Source organism: Eumetopias jubatus, unplaced genomic scaffold (assembly GCF_037043125.1).
Source record: "Eumetopias jubatus isolate StellerSeaLion01/CBP00866 unplaced genomic scaffold, mEumJub1_p1.0 scaffold_15, whole genome shotgun sequence".
Taxonomy (NCBI): Eukaryota; Metazoa; Chordata; class Mammalia; order Carnivora; family Otariidae; genus Eumetopias; species Eumetopias jubatus.
The window spans coordinates 28,141,027-28,159,559 of record NW_028274821.1 but is presented as its reverse complement, the minus strand read 5'-3'; the positions used below and the strand labels follow the sequence as shown (position 1 = coordinate 28,159,559).

General features: G+C 47.9%; 1 protein-coding gene across 6 annotated transcripts in view; it reads right to left on the bottom strand.

Moving 5' to 3' along the window:
- DAPK1 (death associated protein kinase 1) overlaps window positions 1-18,533 on the bottom strand; it is a 175,641-nt gene that overhangs the window by 64,953 nt on the left and 92,155 nt on the right. For all 6 annotated transcript variants that reach the window (XM_088019069.1, XM_088019070.1, XM_088019068.1 and 3 more), the window contains exon 3: window positions 17,812-18,033. In XM_088019069.1, the coding sequence (XP_087875195.1) occupies window positions 17,812-18,033 (222 nt within the window). The remainder of the gene's footprint in view (window positions 1-17,811; window positions 18,034-18,533) is intronic.

Below are 18,533 nucleotides of genomic sequence, written 5' to 3'. Positions count from 1 at the left end.
ATGCATAGCCTGATTTGGAATTTCTAGGTCATAGGATATGCTTGTTTTTATTTTATTTATTTTTAAAGATTTTATTTATTTATTTGAGAGAGAGTGTGCAGAGCAAGCGAGAGAGAGCATGAGTGGGGCGGGGGCGCAGAGAGAAAAGCAGATCCCCTGCTGAGCAGGGAGCCCGACACGAGGCTCGATCCCAGGACCCCAGGATCATGACCTGAGCCGAAGGCAGATGCTTAACCGACTGAGCCACCCAGGGATATGCTTGTTTTTAGTCTCGGTTTATGTTCCTCCAGCTGTAGCTGGTGAAAGTGATGCAGCTTGTATAATACCAAGCACACAACACCTGTGCTTAGTATTATTACTTTGGGCCAATCCAATGGATGACATTAATGACTCACTGCCATACCCTACATGTCCCTGCTAGCAGTGAGACAGACAGCTGCTCTTTCAGATTGAAAGACTGCTCATTTTTCACGTTGATCAGCCTTTTGTATCTGCGTGAGTGTAAACTGTCCATACTCTCTGCCCATTTTCCTACTGGACTGTCAACTGATTCTTAATTTTACTCAACTGGTAAGTGTTCCATCGTCCTCTCGACTCTAAACCTCGATCTCTTCTAGATTCCCAGTGTTTTCTCCCAATCTGTCATTTGTCTTCTAACTTTGCTTGAAGTGATGCTTTAAACAAGTTCTAAATTTGGATGCACTCAAACTTATCACTCTTTGCAGAAATCAAGATTTTCGAAACCAAATGTGCAGACAATGAAACAGCAGGTGGAGCTTAGCAGCTAGGGACCCAGGGCAAGTCCTCATCTTTCCGCGTTTGCAGATTTTAACTAGGACTGCCTGTGAGCCCAGAGAGGCGGGTGGAATTTCAAAGGCTTTTCCAGCACTGATGTTCCTCCCCAAACCCATGTGTGTCCCTAGCCTGGGAGCTCCCTGAGGGGCAGCATGCCATGCTGTCGATCCCCTGAGCAACTTATGTGCATCTCCTCCCCACTCTGCCTGGAGTGACATCAAGTTGGAACTGGAAACTGGCCATGGTGGGATTTGTACCATAGAAACAGACAAACATTACAAATCAAGGCTTCCCTTGCCTGGAGAGCCGGCTGTTACACATTTTTTTCCCAGCACACCACAGATCTATAGCATCCTTGGCTCTGCCACCTGCCTGCATAACCTTCAGCTGTGAGCCGCTATTCCCCACGGACGACTCTAGTCAGAAAAGTCCTTCTCATGTAGACCGGAAATCTAGCTATGGTAACACAGGTTCCGATTCTGCCTTCTAGAACAGGGGTCAAGGAACTTTTCTGTCAGAGGCTTTGTGGACTATTTGGTCTCTGTTGCAACTTTTCGACTCTGCTATATAGTCTTCTTGATTTTTCCTTCAACCGTTTAAAAATGTAGAGCCATTTTTTTTCTCCTCCAGAGCTGTGCATAAATAGGCAGCAGACTTTGGCCCAGTGGCTGCAGTTTGCCAAGCTCTGCTCAGGAACAACATGGTCACAGAACACAAGACACTGTGACCTACATATCTTCGTTCCCAAATCTAAAGATGGGTCTTATACACCCCTGGGTCTTTTGTTTTCAAGCCTAAGATTCTGCTGGGGTTGCTCCTAAAGTCAATTCCAAATCCAAGTGAAGTGATTTAGGAATGTTTCTAGAATGTGCTTTCCTGGGCATCTGTAGCTATGGTGAGGTTGATACACAGGCCCAGTTAATGGCAGGAAAAGGTACAGAAGCCTGGAATGAGGTCAGTCAGGCACTCTGGCCAACTCAGGAGTGTCACAGAATCCATAATAAGCGGAACACAGGGACTCTACCCACGTACTAGCTGTGTGATCCAGGGTAAGGGACTTCACCTTTCTGGGCGTCTGGTAGAATAAAGATGGCTGCAAATTCTTACATGACCCACTGAGAGCTGGTCTCTTTCTCCTCACCTTGGACCCGGGCAGGCTCTGTGTCTGCTTGACCAACAGGAGATGGAAGAAGTGATGCCGTGTCAGTCTTAAGACGCTGCGAGCTTCTATTTCCTGTTTGGAATACTTGGCCTAGGAACCCAGCTACCATGCTATGGGTGACCCCAAGCGGCGCTGGGGGTGGTGCACACCGAGCGGAGCCAGCACCCCTGCCTGAACTCCCAGCCGACAGCCAGCACCACCCTGCCGCTCCGGTGAGGGAGCTGCCTTGGAAGGGGACCATCCAGCCCCACGCAGTAGCCCAGCTGATGCTCCAGGGAGCAGAGATGAGCTGGCACGATCCATGCCCACATCGTAGATCCACGATCAAAACAAACGGCCGTTGCAATTTTAAGTCATTAAGCTTTGGAGTGGTTTGTTATAAAGCAAAAGACACCGAGAAGGGTGCCTTCAGAACCCTACCTCCTTGGGCTTCTGTGAGGATTAAATGACATGCCATTTATAATGTACTCAGCTCAATGCCTGGCACATAAAATGTCCTCCATGAATGGCAATTATTCAGACAAAATACAGTTGCTTGAGTTCCCTTCCAGGTATACGGGAAACGGTTCACCTCCTTATCTTACGGGTTTTGCTTTTCAGACCAAGCTTTCTAAAGAGGCTGATGTTTCTTGTGGCTTCTTCATTAAACGAGATGAAATGAAAAGCACTTGGCACAGAGCAGGGCATACAGTAGTTGCTCAGGAAACATCAAAAATCCTTCTGCTTTGATGTCCAAAAACCTCCACAGAAGCCCCAACTGGTCTCAAACCTCCACTCCCAACCCACCTCCAGTCCACCATGTAACCCCTCCATCTGGGCGGCTCTGTCTGATCCTCAAACTCTCCAAGAACTACAAATTTTATTTCAGTTCCTTTGTATCCTGGCAGACATGGGGCTTCCATGATTCAAGGGGGACAGACAGTTGCCCTTGGCAAGAAAGCCTGAAATGGTGTTGAATAACAAATAAGAGAGCGGGTCTATATGCTTTTGGGGATGTATGCTTTGTGTGTGAGGGACCAAACCCATGACTTCTGCCGGCTGTGGCAGGAAAAGGAAGGTTCCAATCTTGTAGAAAGACCCACATTTTGGAATTAAGTCGGGATCTCCAAGGTCCCTTGCTTCAAAAATTTGGTCTTCTATCATCATGAGGGACTAATCCGTGAAGCTGGATCAAAGCATGGCCTCTATTGGAAAATGCAGATTTTAAAGCAATCACTTTCATTCACTGATGAAAGAGCAGAATCAGGACTATTTTTTTTAGTACCCGAGACAGAAGGAGAATGCTGCGTTGGTAACGAAAAAATGCATCAGGATTTATCAATACCAGCAGGCAGGAGCAGACTGCATTTCCCAGCTGTGAAGAAGGTGCTGGGGGCTGTGGCCATAGCCGAATGAGCAACTGTGCTCCAGTCGGAGTGCTTCCCTGACAGGATTATCCACCCCTCGCTTAAATGACAGCATGCTCAGATTCAAGGCCGGAATAATGGAGCCAGAGTGTGCTGAGGCAGATTTTCAAACAGGAGGCTGTGGTTTTCAGCTAGACAAGGTACTAAAAAAAACAAAACAACCCCCCCCAAAAAAACCACTTTTTTTAATTGAAGAATTTTTATGAGTAATATAATGAGGCATTTATAAAATAAGCCAACAAACCAAAAACAATTTTGTTTCTCTTCCTCTTTCAGGGAACAGGATCGACTTGCCCTCTGCCCACTGACTAGATCAAAATGATTGCAACTCGTGAAAACAAGCTGTTGGTCCGGAGACGTGGTTGATTAGCGTGAACTCTCTGGAGAAGAAAATGCTGATGGTTGTTTTTTGGGTGATTGGGCAATGGGGTGACATGTCACACCTACAGGATATCTCACGTAGGTGGTCATCACTCCTACGGTGAATTACCGTGTGCCACAGCTCCCTCCCCACTCCCCCAACTCTGAGCACTTGCTTGTTTTCTCATTCCCTACTTGCAGTTTTGTTTCCATACTGAATAGAGAGAGAAGCGACATGGGAAAGAGGAACGGATAGATGAGAGAGCATACAAGTATGCCAAAGTGATAAAACCAGTTTACAGCTTCCAGAAAACTTCTAGAAACAAACAAAAACAATGGAGTCCATCAGTTAAGGAAGGGAAGGAGGAGAGAAGTGGAAGACCACAGGCGTGAAAACCTTTGTAGAAAAGGGCTCAGTGTGCTTCCCAAATAATTCCATGAAAGCAAAGGATGCCCTTGAAGAGAGGTAATAATGTGCAAGAAAGGACCGTGTTGGGAGCGGTGTGGACGCTTGCAGAATCTCAGGTTTCTGGGTTTGAGCGATGAGGAGCCACCCAGGCCTCCGTTCTGATGGGGGTGGTGGGGAAGAAGAAAGGGAGGGTAGAGCAGGAGAGTCAGCAGTGTCCACGCCAGGTGCAATTACAAGCAAATTCAGACAGGAGAAAACAGATGCTGGCATGCCAGAGAAGGGGTGCAGGGTCAGAGTAGACCCTTAACACAAGTGCAAGAAATGCAGTGTGGACTTAGAAACTCAAGCACAAGGCCTATCCCCCACTGGCCAACATCCTGAGGACCTCAGACAGTCACGGGCCCTACATTTCAGGAGAGATGTGGATTCTGGAGAACATTCGGGAAATGCCACACTAACAATGAAGGTGATACGCACAAGGCTGACTGTAAAGACGGTCCCGTCCTTGGGACGTTTACGGTGGCCAGGAGATGCAGGAATGCTGGGCACACTTGGCCTCGGGGAGGGAGGAATCCCTGGCTGGGCTGGTGCAGGCAGGGAGCCCAGGAGACAGGCCACACGTGGCCTTCTGGTATGGTGTCCCAGAGTTCAGTGGCCGAGCCTGCCGACCTAGGTACCACAAATAGGGTACAAGCGTGCAGAGGTGCAGGGGCCCCAACCCTCGGGGGGCTGGCTAGCGCCCAGAGGTGCCTGGCTGGACCTTCAGGGTGGCCATCTCCAGACACAAAGAGCCTCAGCTGTCTATCCGCCCCCGCCCCATGCTCTGAACAAATGACCACGTGCAAGGCACACTGGCATGACATGACAAGGGATGAGAAGCACTGTCATGGGCAAGACGCTGGGGATGTGGGTGGGAGATGAAAGGCTGAGGGAGAAACCAGTTCCACTTCCAATTGGTCCACACAGATTGCTTGCATAAAGGGAAATCAACTCAACAGCATATACCCATCCTCTTTTTACTTAAATGGCTTCAATCCAAGCTTTGGAGACCCAGAGAAATCATGAGGCCAATCAAAATGGGGGCAAATGGAAAAGCGGGGGCAGCCAGACATCTCTTAAGCCTGGTCACTGTAACAGGTGCTGGAACCAAAGGCCAGTGGGAAGTCCACCAAGCCGGTACAGCCATAGATGGAGGCTTATTCCAAAATCAATCAGTCCCATCTAGTTGAAAACAAGGGATGGCTATTACCTACGGAAGCACAGGGACCCAGCGCTCCTCCCACTCCTGGACTGGGTTTATCCTCTCTGACAATCCAGCCCAAAGGCCTCAAACGAAAGCTGCTGATTGTTGTTAACGATGTGGAAACCCCAGGATGACAGACCACTGGCCCATCAGATCAGGGGTTCTTGAGCCACCTCCCAAGACACGGAAAGCTGTGATTGAAAACGGGCTTAAAGCAGAGCGGTCCTTCCCTTGCGCCCGAGGATGGCTTTGAGGAGGAGGAGGCAGAGTTGGAAGAGGAAGAGGTGGGAAAGGTGAAAGAGAGGACATTCGCTCAGCAGGTAGAGAAGTTATCAGACCACCTCCTGCCTCAGTTTCCCTCCAGGAGCACTAAAGGTTCTAGCCACTGGCAGAAGCCAGGCACGGAGGTGAGTGCCTCCTACTGAACACCTTGGCGGAGGGGGGAGCCTGGAACCCCGCTCTCTGGGAAGAGGAGGCAGAGAGCAGAGAGCCGCCCCCACCTGAGGCCTCTAAGAAAGATGGAGCTGAGATCTGCATCTCTTTTTCAACGGCATAGTCAGCCTGGGACCATACCAGGGTTTGAGCAAGGTCGGCTCTATAAGGAATGCTACGCTGGGCAAAGGTGACTTCTGATCGTCTGATGAGCTCGCCTCCTCTTCTCTTCTTTTTTTTTTCTTTTCCTTTTGCATAGATGTTGATTGAGTCCCTGCCATGGGATGGTCATTATACTAGATGCCGGTGACAATCTGACATCCAGCATCATGATGCCAGGCACATAGTAGGTTCTCCGTTCCTGTCCCTCCGAACCCCTCCAGCTATCCTTCCCGTCTACCCCTTCTTCATCGCAGGCACTCCGCTCACACAGATGGCCCAGAGCTCTCAGGCCCAACGTGGTAATCAGGTAGCACGACAAACTGTTCTGTTCTCAGGAGAGAGGCTACTTTCAGCAGACCACGAATGATGCAGAACTTGCAGCTTCGTTCCCTCTCGTCATTCCCACTCCCTTTACTCTACCCCTCACTGCTGTTCATCAGGATTTCCCGGTTGGCCTCCTTGACTAAATCCAACTTCAACCACTTTTACCGGGCATGGACTGTGTGCGAGTATTCACGCCCTCCTCCAGAGGGAGGTGAGACAGAGGCGGAGAGACAAATAAGTAAAATGCTGGCATAGCCCCTGAAAAGCTCACAGTCCCCTGCAGGAGAAATACATATAGACATTTAAAATACAGTACGGTAAGTGTTATAATCAACATACTTCTAAAAGGTGATGAAAACACACATTAAGGAAACAATTAAATCTAACTGGGGTAGGTGGGTAAGCCAAAGAGAGAGAGGATAATGTGTGAGCTGGGCTTTGAGAGATGAGAAGGAGTTCTCCAGGTGGGCAAGGTTTGGGATGTCAGGCAGAGGTGAAACATAAACAATGGGTTGGGGGTAAGAACATGGAATAATCTAGTAAAGGCAAGAGCTTCTCTGTGGGTTGAGCATCAGGGGCAGAGGTGAAAGGCGTGGAGGAGAAATGGTTGGATATAAGGAGGAGGCTGGACATGGATTTAAACATCCTACACCATTCTATGGATCATGGCCTCATTCTGTGGGAAGTAGGGAGCCATCAGAGATGTCTTCTAAAGTTTTATTGAGATAAAACTCACCATACAACTGACTCTCTTCAAGTGTACAGTTCAGTGGTTTTTAGTGTATTAACAGAGTTGTGCAACTATCACCACCATCTAATTTTAGAACATTTTCACCATCTCAAAAGAAACCTGGTGCCCATTAGTAGCCACTCCCATTCCCCGTCACCACTACCCTGTCTGCCCTTGTTAACCACTAATTTATTTTGTGTCTCTACAAATTGGCCTATTCTGGACATTTCATATAAATCCAGTCATATGATATATGGTCTTCTGAGACTGGCTTCTCTCACTTAGCATAACATTTCCAAGGTTCATCGATGTTGTAGTGAGTATTTGTACCTTATTCTTTTTTATGGCCTCATAAGAGTCCATTGTATGGATAGACCACACTTTGTTTATCCATTCATCGGTTGAAAGACATTGGGTTGTTTCTACTTTTTGGCTATTGTAGTCCGGGATTTATTCCTTACCCTCTTGAAGACTTAGTCAACAGTAGGTTTCCTGAAGCCCAAGCAAGTAGATCAGCAACTCAAGAATAAAAACATCTATATCAGGGGTCAACTGGCTCTTGAGACACCCATGACCCTTGCCTTACATCATGATGTTCTTCTTGCTCTATTTGGACTCTCACACATTTATTGGACCACAGTCCTAAGTGCTGTTGTGTGCCAGAGGCGGCCACGGTCTTGCCCTCAAAGAAACATATCGAGTGGCACAAATACACACACGCAGCTATTAATACCAAAACTGCCACAAAGCCATCCGGCTTCCTGGACTTCCATTATTCCCATAGCTACACTAGAACATGTTCTGCCTTTTCCCAGCATCATGGAAATGTTAAGAAATGAGGGGCAAGAACAACATGGCTGCTGGAGAAGCAGCGCTGGAGAAACAGAAAGGTCCCCCAAGTCCAAGTTAGTGGCCAAAAGCTACAACGTCACTGCTTGGAAATTGCGAGGAGCAAATACAGCTCTAGATCCACTGAAAGTTGAAAATCACTGCCCTGGGGGTAACGGTCAAGGTGATTGGCCTAGCTCTAGATGAGGAGGAGAGTGAGTGGGGCAGGCTTGGAGAGCCCTCAGTGCTCCAAGGGGATCTTCTCTATGTCCTTCACCGCCCCCACCACCTCCAAAGATGACAGCATTTAAAAGATGGGCAGTGGGCCTTATAGGCTAAGTCCTATAGGGGCTTGGCAGAATTTTAGGACCCAGACAAAAAAATTTCCTCCCCAAAAAGCTATTGTCTGAGAATCAGAATCCCCCACTCCTGGATCTGGACAGAAACAACCCAGCTTCCTGAATCTGCAGGCTGGTGACGATAATCTGGGGCTGCAACCAAGGACTGAATAAGGTACGACCAGGCAGGGGCCCCACAGCGGCTGACCCAAAGAGTCAAGTGAAGCTCAGCTTCCCTCTCTTCTCCAAGAAAAGCCTCTCTCGTCCTTCACCTACATCCTCTTTCTCCAGACAGTTGGTGAAGATCCACACCAAACTGGAAGGACCGTAGAAGAAGTGAACGTTCTACCCTATGTTTCTGAAACAATCAGTTCGACTTGAATTTCCCCATCCGAATATTGGGTGAAAAAAGCCACGGACAGCTCTGTTACCAAGGGAAGTCCAGGTCCGGAAGCCCATGTCTCACGTCTAACTTTGTCCACACAGCAACATTTGGGTCACACGGTGGCCATGCGTGGGAACTGCATTGGTTCACAGATGGCAGATGAAACTGTCATCTGAGGATGGCACGTGCAAATACCGACCACCACGCCCCTGGAGCCCTGCAGCCCCTCATCTGCAGTTACAGTGACTCTGACTGCATTAAAAACAAGTCCCATTCATGGAAAGAAAAGGAGCCACTAAACATGAGAAGGTCAGGTAATATTCGGTTACTTAGAAATATAAATTAGGAGAAAAAAAGCAAAGACCAAGTTGTTTTAGAAGTATTTCCCTTTGTTTTTAAGCAACATTTTGCAATGAAATGAGGCAGAAAGGAGGCTCTAAGAGGCTCAAGGATGATCGGGAGCAGTTGCTACTGCCTGCCGTAGACACTGCCACCCAGGTCCTGGAGTCGGGGTGCTCTCCCTTTTGGGGATGAGTCCCCCCAGGCTACTGTCTCCAAGCTGAACCCAACCACCATCCCAGAATTCTGAGCACAGTGGGTGCCATACGACTAGCATGGAGGAAAGCCAGGTGCAAGGTCTGGGCTGAGCCTGGAGCACCGAAATGGCAGCCCTTGGCCTGGGAGGGACCTGGGCTCTGGATGCAGAGAGAAAACCAAGCAGGACAGGGAGCCTGTGACCCGTCCCTGGGATGGCCCAAGCCACACAGAGAAGAAACCGGGCCCGCAGGAAGACGGAACAGGACAAGAGAGGAGATCAGAATGTCTGAGGGGCCAGTGAAGCCACAATCCCACAGAATTCCCCTCTGTTACATCCTCTCGAAGTGTTGGTTAGGGGAGGGGGTGACCAAGGCAGGAAGAATAAGAAGATTTCACACCATGGGCTTCCAAGAGGAAGGGCGAACCGTTCCCGGGGATGTGGATTACCCCAGAGTGTCATAAAGTAGTCTGTGGTCCCTGGGGAGGGGTCCACGAAGAGCCAGCCTGTCAGTGGGGCTACGGACGTCCGTTATTCCGGCTGGCAGGCCGTGGTGCTACCCATCTACCAGACCTCAGCGGCCACAGGTCTTTCTTGGAGGTAAGCAAAGATTGCAAATACCGATTAACTCACGCATACAGCACAGAGAACACCAAGCCGGATACTCAGATAACGAATATGTGATTAAAAAAAAAAAAAAACCCAACACATCTTTGAGCTCAGATGCCACATGTAGTTTTTATAATTTCCATTTTCCCAAATTTTCTAAGACCTTCCGGCAACCAAATACCCCACTTACATGAGCGAAAATGCCCACTGAATAAACACTAAGGGAACACTTTTCAACGGCGCTGGCAAGAAGTGAGAGTGTGGGGGGAGATGTATGTACAGGGTTTTGTTTCTGGAGAGAGCGCCAGAATGGAAGAGAACCTATTTTATGTGATTTCGTTCTGTCGTGAAAGGTAAGGCTGCCGCCAAATGCACTTTGGTTCTCTGCTCTTGCCTAACAGCAGATATCTGAGGAGCAAGGTGCCAAAAGTGCAACCCAGCACAGTTCTCGAAATTACCTCTCTAAATAAAACCAAAAGTTCAAAAAGTCAAAAGAGCTGGCGTGAGCTCAGAGAAGAGGGAACAAAGGTAGCCAGGGGGAAAAAGGAAAAAAAAAAAAAAAGCACTGAAGAAATCTGAGTGTGCTTTTGTGTCTTGTGAGGACCCGGAGAGGAATGGAGCCAAGAGCAGGGGTGGGGGTGTGGGTTGGGTGGGGGGCTTGTAGGCCTCCCAGCATCAGAGACACCTCACTTACCAGCATCACACATGTCCCCACAACTGCATTCTGCTTCACTCAACTTTGCCCCGTTTAAGGTAGCTCGAGACCATCACTCCAATCACTGCATTTTCTCCTTGAAAAGCTCTTGTGATTCTAGACCCTCTAACATCAATGTGGCATGAATTCATCCCCACAGACACCGTGCTGATACATGATGGAAAAATTCATCTCACCTTGGCTATGAAAGAGAGAGGGAGGCAACTTCTAACAATGATCCTGACTAAAGTGACCTAAGATTGCACAAATGTTTGAATATAACTCAGTGGTTGTTTGCAATGAGCAAACTGAATCCCAGCAATTATTAACCTGGCCAGAGTCAAAAAGTAAGCTCCTAAGGGGAGTTGTTATTCCAAAGGTATAGACTTTCAGTTTTGAAAGATGAAACGGTTCTGGAGATCTACTGTACAACAGTGTGCAAACAACACACTGTACACCAAAAAGTGGTTCAGAGGGTCAATTTCATGTGTTTTTTACCACAGTAAGAAAATAAGTAAATAAAATTTACATTTCTAAATTGAAAAAATATTAATAACAGAATGCCTTAGTCATTCCATGCCCTGCGCTTGGCTACAACCACAGTATACTAATTAAACTGAATTTCCTATCACAAAAAGAGAGAGCAAGTGAGTGCACAAGCGAAGAAAAGGGCTACTCTGATTTCAGGATCTGCTCTAAGTTTCAAGCAGAACAAATAAGGAGAAAAATGTAAGACTGGAAAACCCAAAGAGGTTTGATTTCCCTGTCACATCCCACCGTGTCACTACTTACATGGCAATGAGAGCATTTTTACTTGATAAATCTTCACATGATAACTTTCAGATAGGTGATTCAAAGCTAAAGAGATGACTATCCCAAAGCAGGGGGGGATGGTGTCATGTCTGCTCCTGCCTTCAGTTAAGACCTTGCCACCTCTTCTGCCCAGGCCTTCAGCAGAGAGTAAGATCTACACATCACATCGTGGCTCAGTTGCCTGGCGGAGCTGCCGTAATCAGGTATTTTGTTCCAGTTCTGACTTGTTTACAGAACTTTAGACTAGCATGTGAGTGGGCTCCCAGTCTAGGAAGTACAGTTTTCTATTCAACTAGCACTTGTGTATTAGTTTGCCAGGGCTGCCTTAACAAAGTACACATATCGAGCGGTTTAAAACAACAAACACTGACTGCCTCACAGAGGTGCTGAAGGCCATAGTCAAGGTGCTGGTGGTCTTGGTTCCTCCTGAAGGCTCTGAGGGAGAAGCCGCACCATGCCTCTCTCCTTGTAGCTTATAGACGACACATCATTCCAATCCCCCATCTTCACACGGCCTCCTCCTTATGATGGCACCAGCCAGAGTGGATTAGGGGCCCGCCTCACTCCAAAACAACCTCATCTTAACGAAACCCATCTGCACAGATCCTGTTTCCAAATAAGGTCACATTTTGAGGTCCTGGGAGTTAGGATTTCAACATATCTTGCCGGGAGGGCCACAAGTCAACCATAACAGCTTCTCAGAAGACGATCACCAGACCACCATCAGCAGCAGCATCTGTGGAATTTGTTTAAAATGCCAATTCTTGGGTGCCACTCAGACCCACCAAATAAGAAACTCCGGAAGTACAGCCAAGTAATGTCCACTTTCATAAGCCTTCCAGGAGATTCTGATGCATGCTGAAGTTTGAGAACCACTGTGTTAAACCATACTATACATTAAAAAAAAATCACTTTCCATGCTAAGTGTGCGTCTTGCCCTTCTGGGCTGTCTGCAACTGTATTTATCACACACTGCTTCTCCCACAGCAGTCATCAACTAATACTTACTGCTATAATAAAACAGACTGGAGTCTCAGGTCTCTGCAGGTATGGCCTTCAGATAGGTTTCATTTTTTTCTGTTTATGAATACTATGAACTGCCAATGTTGAAAGCCTAGATTACAGACTTTTCTTGGAAAAAATTACAAGATTTGGCAACACTAGATCCAAATTTGCACATGGCAGCAATCAACTGATTAGTCTGATGTGGGCCATCGGGATTCCAGCTGAGCCCCAGTCCCCACCGCTCCCCGATGCCTCCCCAACCCTGAGGGCTTCATGCAGACCACACCTGCTCACTTACATCACCTCTCTGACCCCTGCGGCTGTTGGGCTTGAACCATGTCTGGACAGAGGAGAGTTAGAGAGAAAAATGCATCACTATCTACAGCCTAAAATACGTAGTTATTTCTAAGCAGGAAGTTTCAAGAATGGAATTCTAGAAGCTGGTGGCTCTGATTAGCACTGACTTTAAGTTCTGAGAGCTTACCTTCGCTTTCTACGAGGTAACGGGTTATGAAATGGGTCAAGTTAATGACCTCAAGGTTTTGTCGTGGCTTGCCCATGGGACAATGCGCAGGTGAGTGACAGCAGAGCCAGAGGAGAGTTCCGGATTGGCATGGCTTCATGAGGGAACAGTGGGACGGGGAAGACATGAAGTCGTGATCAGACATCACGTACACCTCCTCTGTGTGCATGCTGTGCTGAGCTGCAACAGCAGATCAGCTGGGAAACAAACGATTCTTTCCCAGTAGAACAGGTTTGCGGGGTGGGGGACTTCATTCTTTAAAGCTACTTTCAAGGCTTACAAAATTCTTAAAGGGCAGATCCTAGACTAGGATTTGATAACTTTGCCTTTGACACAGACACCAGGTAGTTTCTTCAAAGGACAGAGAAGACGCCATTTCCGTAGCCCGCCCAGGTCATGGGAGGCAGTTGGTGACAAAGGGAACGGAGTGGTGGCTTGGGGGGGTCTTCACCTCAGCTCTAAGGCTGGGCCTGGAGTCTGTCGGTGACAGCTCACACATATAAGTGGGAGTCAGGCACAAATTTTCAAGGAGGGGAACACGTTTCATCAGAAAGCCTGAAGGAAGCTCTACTTACCAGGGAGTTCATCCCAAAGCAATAAATCAGACAAGTATATCCACTGAAAGATTACTGAACCCAGGGATTCAGAGAAGTGGCCATTATACCATCATAGGGTTATTTTCTCACAAATTCATACATTTGAATCTCTCCTGAACCACCACTATGCCTCAGCATTCTTTTCTTAAAAAAAGATTTATTTGTTTATTTATCAGAGAGAGAGAGAACATGAGGGGGAGCAGCAGGCAGAGGGAGAAGCAAGCTCCCTGCTGAACAGGGAGCCTGATGTAGGACTCGATCCCAGGACCCTGGAATCATCACCTGAGCCGAAGGCAGAAGCTTAACCAACTGAGCCACCCAGGCGTCCCTGCCTCAGCATTCTTAAGAAAGAAAAGAAGAGATGGAATGTGTCACTGGTGACTAATCTTCCCTTAAAGCTAACAGAACTTCGAACAATAATTTCTTCCAAGACGAAGATGACTATCTCTCCCAGGCAGACCTAATATTTTCAATTGTCTATTAAAAATTAAAACACCTCTGTATACATATACCACATCTTCTTTATTCATGCATCTGTTGATGGACATCTAGGTTCTTCCCATAGTTTGGCTATTATGGAATATTATGCAGCCACCAAAAAAATGAAGTCTTGCCATTTGCAACGACGTGGATGGAACTAGAGGGTATTATGCTAAGCGAAATAAGTCAATCAGAGAAAGACAAGTATATGATCTCACTGATATGAGGAATTTGAGAAACAAGACAGAGGATCATAGGGGAAGGGAGGGAAAAATGAAACAAGACAAAACCAGAGAGGGAGAAAAACTGTAAGAGACTCTTAATCTCAGGAAACAAACTGAGGGTTGCTGGAGGGGAGGGGGTGGGAGGGATGGGGTGGCTGGTGATGGACACTGGGGAGGGTATGTGCTATGGTAAGTGCTGTGAATTGTTTAAGACTGATGAATCACAGACCTATACCCCTGAAACAAATAATACATTATGTTAATAAAAAAAATTAAAACACCTTTTCATGGCAAAGTAATTATACACCAATGGGACACGCTTGTGATGTCTAAACAAGGATATACTTTCCCTCTGACTGTATCAGTCAGGGGTCTCCAGAGAACAGAACCAATAGGAGGTACGTGTACATATGTGGAGAGAGCAGGGATTCATTCTAAGGAACTGGCTCACATAATCATAGAGGCTGACAAGTCTCCAGATCTGCAGGGTGAGTGGGCTGAACCTGGCTAGAGACCCAGGAGAGCTGATGGTTCAGTGCAGTCCTAAGGCAGGAAAAAGCCAACGTCCTAGACTCCAAGGCCATCTGGTAAGAGGAAATCCCTCTTATTAGGGGTAAGGTTCCATTTTATTCTACTGGGGCCCTCAACTGATTGGATGAGGCCCACCCACCCTGGGGAAGGTGATCTGTTTTATTCAGTCTGATTCAAACGTTAATCTCATTCAGAAACACCCTCACAAACACAACCTGGAATAATGTTGGATCGAACGTCTGGACACCCCCCATTGACACATAAACATCACCATCACAACTCCCCACATGCCCGGTGGTTGACAAGACAGAGACAATCAGCTCAAGGGGTGCTGGAAGCTGTGAAGGGCAAACACTCACGGAGGAGAAAGATGTGGCTGACCCCATGGGGAAGGGACATCTTCTCGGGTCTCTCTTGTTCCTTCCATCTAAAGGCCATTCTCGGTGGGCTCCCTCAACCTTTAATCAAGGTCACCACGCAATGCACGATGAAGGCTGCATACCACTCTGCATCTCCCAGAACAGCTACAGTTCTAGTGCTGACCCTGTCAAATACCGACACTTCCAAGTGCTGGTGGGGCACCTGGACCTCCCAGCCTTTGCTGGAGGGACCGCTATCCTGTGCGGCCGATTCAGGAAACCGCTCAACAGTTTCTCATAAAATTACACATGCAGTTACACACTCATGGGTATTCATCTAAAATAAATGAAAACTTGGGGCTCCTGGGTGGCTCCGTTGGCTCAGCCTCTGACTCTTGGGTTTTGGCTCAGGTCATGATCTCAGGGTTGTGGGATCGAGCCCCGTGTTGGGCTCTGCACTTGGTGGGGACTTTGTTTCAGATTCTCTCTCCCTCTCAAAAAAAAAAAAAGAAAGAAATCAGAACTCGAGATCGAACAAAAGCCTGTAAGTGAATGTTTATAGCAGCTTTATTCATGATCACCAAATACTAGAAACAACCCAAATGTCCTTTGGGGGTAAGTGGACAAACACAAATCCATGTAGCACGATCCCACTCAGCAATAAAAAGGAGCGAAACACACATGTATGAATATCAAAAGTAATATGCTGAGTGAAAGAAGCCAGTCTCAAAAGGCTGAATATTGTATCATTCTATTTATAGGACATTTTTGAGAAGACAGAAGAACTTAGCGGTTGCGAGGAGGTAGGGGGCCGAAGGTGTGTGTGACTATAAAGCAACGAGACAAGGGAGCTGGGGGGGAGGGGATGGGACTATTCTGAATCCTGGTTTAAACGTGTGTTAACGTCCTGAGACTTGCACACCCCTCCTCCAGCATCAGATTAACTACATATTTTAAAAAATTGTAAAAATCAAGTGGATAAAAAAATAGTTGTATGTCACCCAATTGACGCACAGGATAAATGGACCTAAGGGGAAATGTCTATGGTATGGGGTCAGGCATCAGCAGCTGAGTCCTGAACATGCCCAGGCAAGGGGGAGCCAGAAGGGCAGGAAGGCACAGGCGCCACCCTACAGATCGGGGTATAATGAGGATAAGCGACATTCCTGAGTCACTGGGCACAACCTAATAATTCTCTGAAAAGGCAAAACAGCTGTGATCTGTAACATTTCTTCCCCAGGAATTTTGTATTCATTAGCCTTTTACAACAGCCTTAAGACAGGAAATGCAGGCTTATGGACAGTAAAGGATTGGCCTGGATTTTGATCTTGGTTCTGTCTGGTTTGCAAGTCGCCACATAAAGCAAGGATTACACTGTGACACGTCTCTTTCCTTGGCTGTACCCCAGCAAGCCCCTTAATCCCCTGTGCTCTTAAAGCCCGGCTCTTCCTGAAAGCAGGGGTTCTCAATGGGGAGAAGGGGGTGTTCTGCCCCCAGAGGACACGTGGCCTTGTCTGGAGACAGTTTTAGTTGTCACAGCCCGTGGGAAGGGTGCCACCAGCATCTAGGGGTAGAAGCCAGAGATGCTGCTAAATTATCACACAAGGCACAGGATGGCCCCTGAACAAAGAATTATCCAGCCCCAATGTCTCTAGGGCAGAGGTTGAGAACCTTCTGGTTTAAAGGGAGGAAGGAAAGATGTCCACGAATCAGACACTGTGCTAGGTACCGTCCAGTTCTCAAGTCACTTATTTCCTCCAAGACCCTGCGGGGGTAGTTATCATAACCCCAATTTATAATTAAGCAAGTTGCTGCTCAGACCCATAAAAAAAGTACCCACAACCCCATGAGAGACAAGAAGCTGTGGGCACCCTCAGGCCCCTGTGAGGGCAAAGCCCAGAGTGCCTGCAGTGTGGGGCCCCTGGGGCTAGGCTGGGCCCTCCATAAAGCCCCCTTCACTTCCTTCCATCCCATCTGGTCTCAAAAATCATCTCCTAACCCTAAGAGATCTGCAAACACAGGGAGCTGTTTGGCTGGCAGAAGAGCAGATCTGAATTCCGGAGGCCCCAGGAAACAAGCAGGGCCTATCAATGCTTAAGAACCACCCAGGACTGGTGTGTCACCCTGGCTTCTTCTGCTCCATCCGTGGTTCCTGCCCTCAAGGCCCTGATGCCTCCCCTCCATCCCCACAGCCCAGAGGCAGCCCCAGCCAGGTGCTCCTGGGGAGCTTCCTCTCCTCCCCGCCAGCCGGCTTCTTTGCGAGGGGTGGGATGCTCAGACAGGGGCCTGGGGACAGAGAGACGCATCACAGAACAACACGCTACAGTCCGTTGCCCATAACCACATCCGACAGGCAGGGCCTGCCCAAGAAAATAAGCGAACGGCTTTAAAAACAAGTCCTATTCACCTCTGAGTGATGCTGGTTCAATTTTACGCTCTCGTGTAATTAGAGCTGACAATTCCAACAGCTGAGAATGGAGGTGGGGCGTTAAGATGGAGGCAGGAGGAAGAGAAGTAGAAAAACCGAGGGAAGGCAGAGGAACAGCGAGAGGAGAAAAAGAACATAAGCTTAAAGTTGACCAGACAGCTCAGGAATCAGATGACGTCATGACAAAGGAAGAGGAGCCCCAAGATTTGGGGACCCTCTTGCAAGTCGGGTGGCACTACATTCATGGAAGCCGCTCTTCAGCATCATTCTAGAGAACCTCAGACGGGTCTTGGGCAGGCAGCACGCGGTTGTTCTCGGATTTGGCAAAGCAGAGTTAATTCCTGTGCCGCCACAGGGCAGCCGTGGGCTGACCTCAACGGCCCTGAACCCCCAACCCCGTGCCTCCCCGGCCCCACCACAGCCACGCGGACAGCACTCACAGTTCTAAGATCAGGATGACATCCGTCTTGTTCTCGTAAACCTCATGTAGGGTGATGACGTTGGGGTGCTGGATCTCCTTCAGGATGCTGACCTCCCGCTCGATGTCCTCGCGGCTCACGCCCCGGCGGCTGGATTTCGTCCTCCTTTTCTTGATAAACTTGGCGGCATACTGTAGACCAGTGCTTTTCTCCCGGCATTTCTTCACGACTGCAAACTGCCCACTGCAGACAGAGGATGAGAGGTTACAGGTCATTTACACATTTCTTTATTGCTCCCTACAAAACCCAGGATTTGAGCACAGATGTGGCAAGGATGTGGCATGGTACAAGCAAGGAGGGGCCGTGGAATGGTGAGTAGGAAAGTCCGTAGTGTGGGAAATTAACAAATCAAGCAGGGTTATTTCTTATTACATTTCCATTTCACTAAACCTGTTTCTTTAAGAATAATGTTGCAAGCAATACAGATAATCTTGTCTTGAAGAATATTTTATTGAAGGGGGAATGATGCCTCCATTTCTGTGCTTCTTCCTCCCTCCCATTTCAGACTCTGGGATAGCAGAAAGGAGCTCCCCAACCCGACCTCCTCCTGACAAGCCTTTCTCCTGTATGTCCAGGGAAAACAAGGGATCAAGATGAGCGAACTGAGAAAAATACATAGAGCCCTGCTTTCGATGACCTATTTCTAGCACCAATACTTATCGATTTAAACATCCAGAATTTAA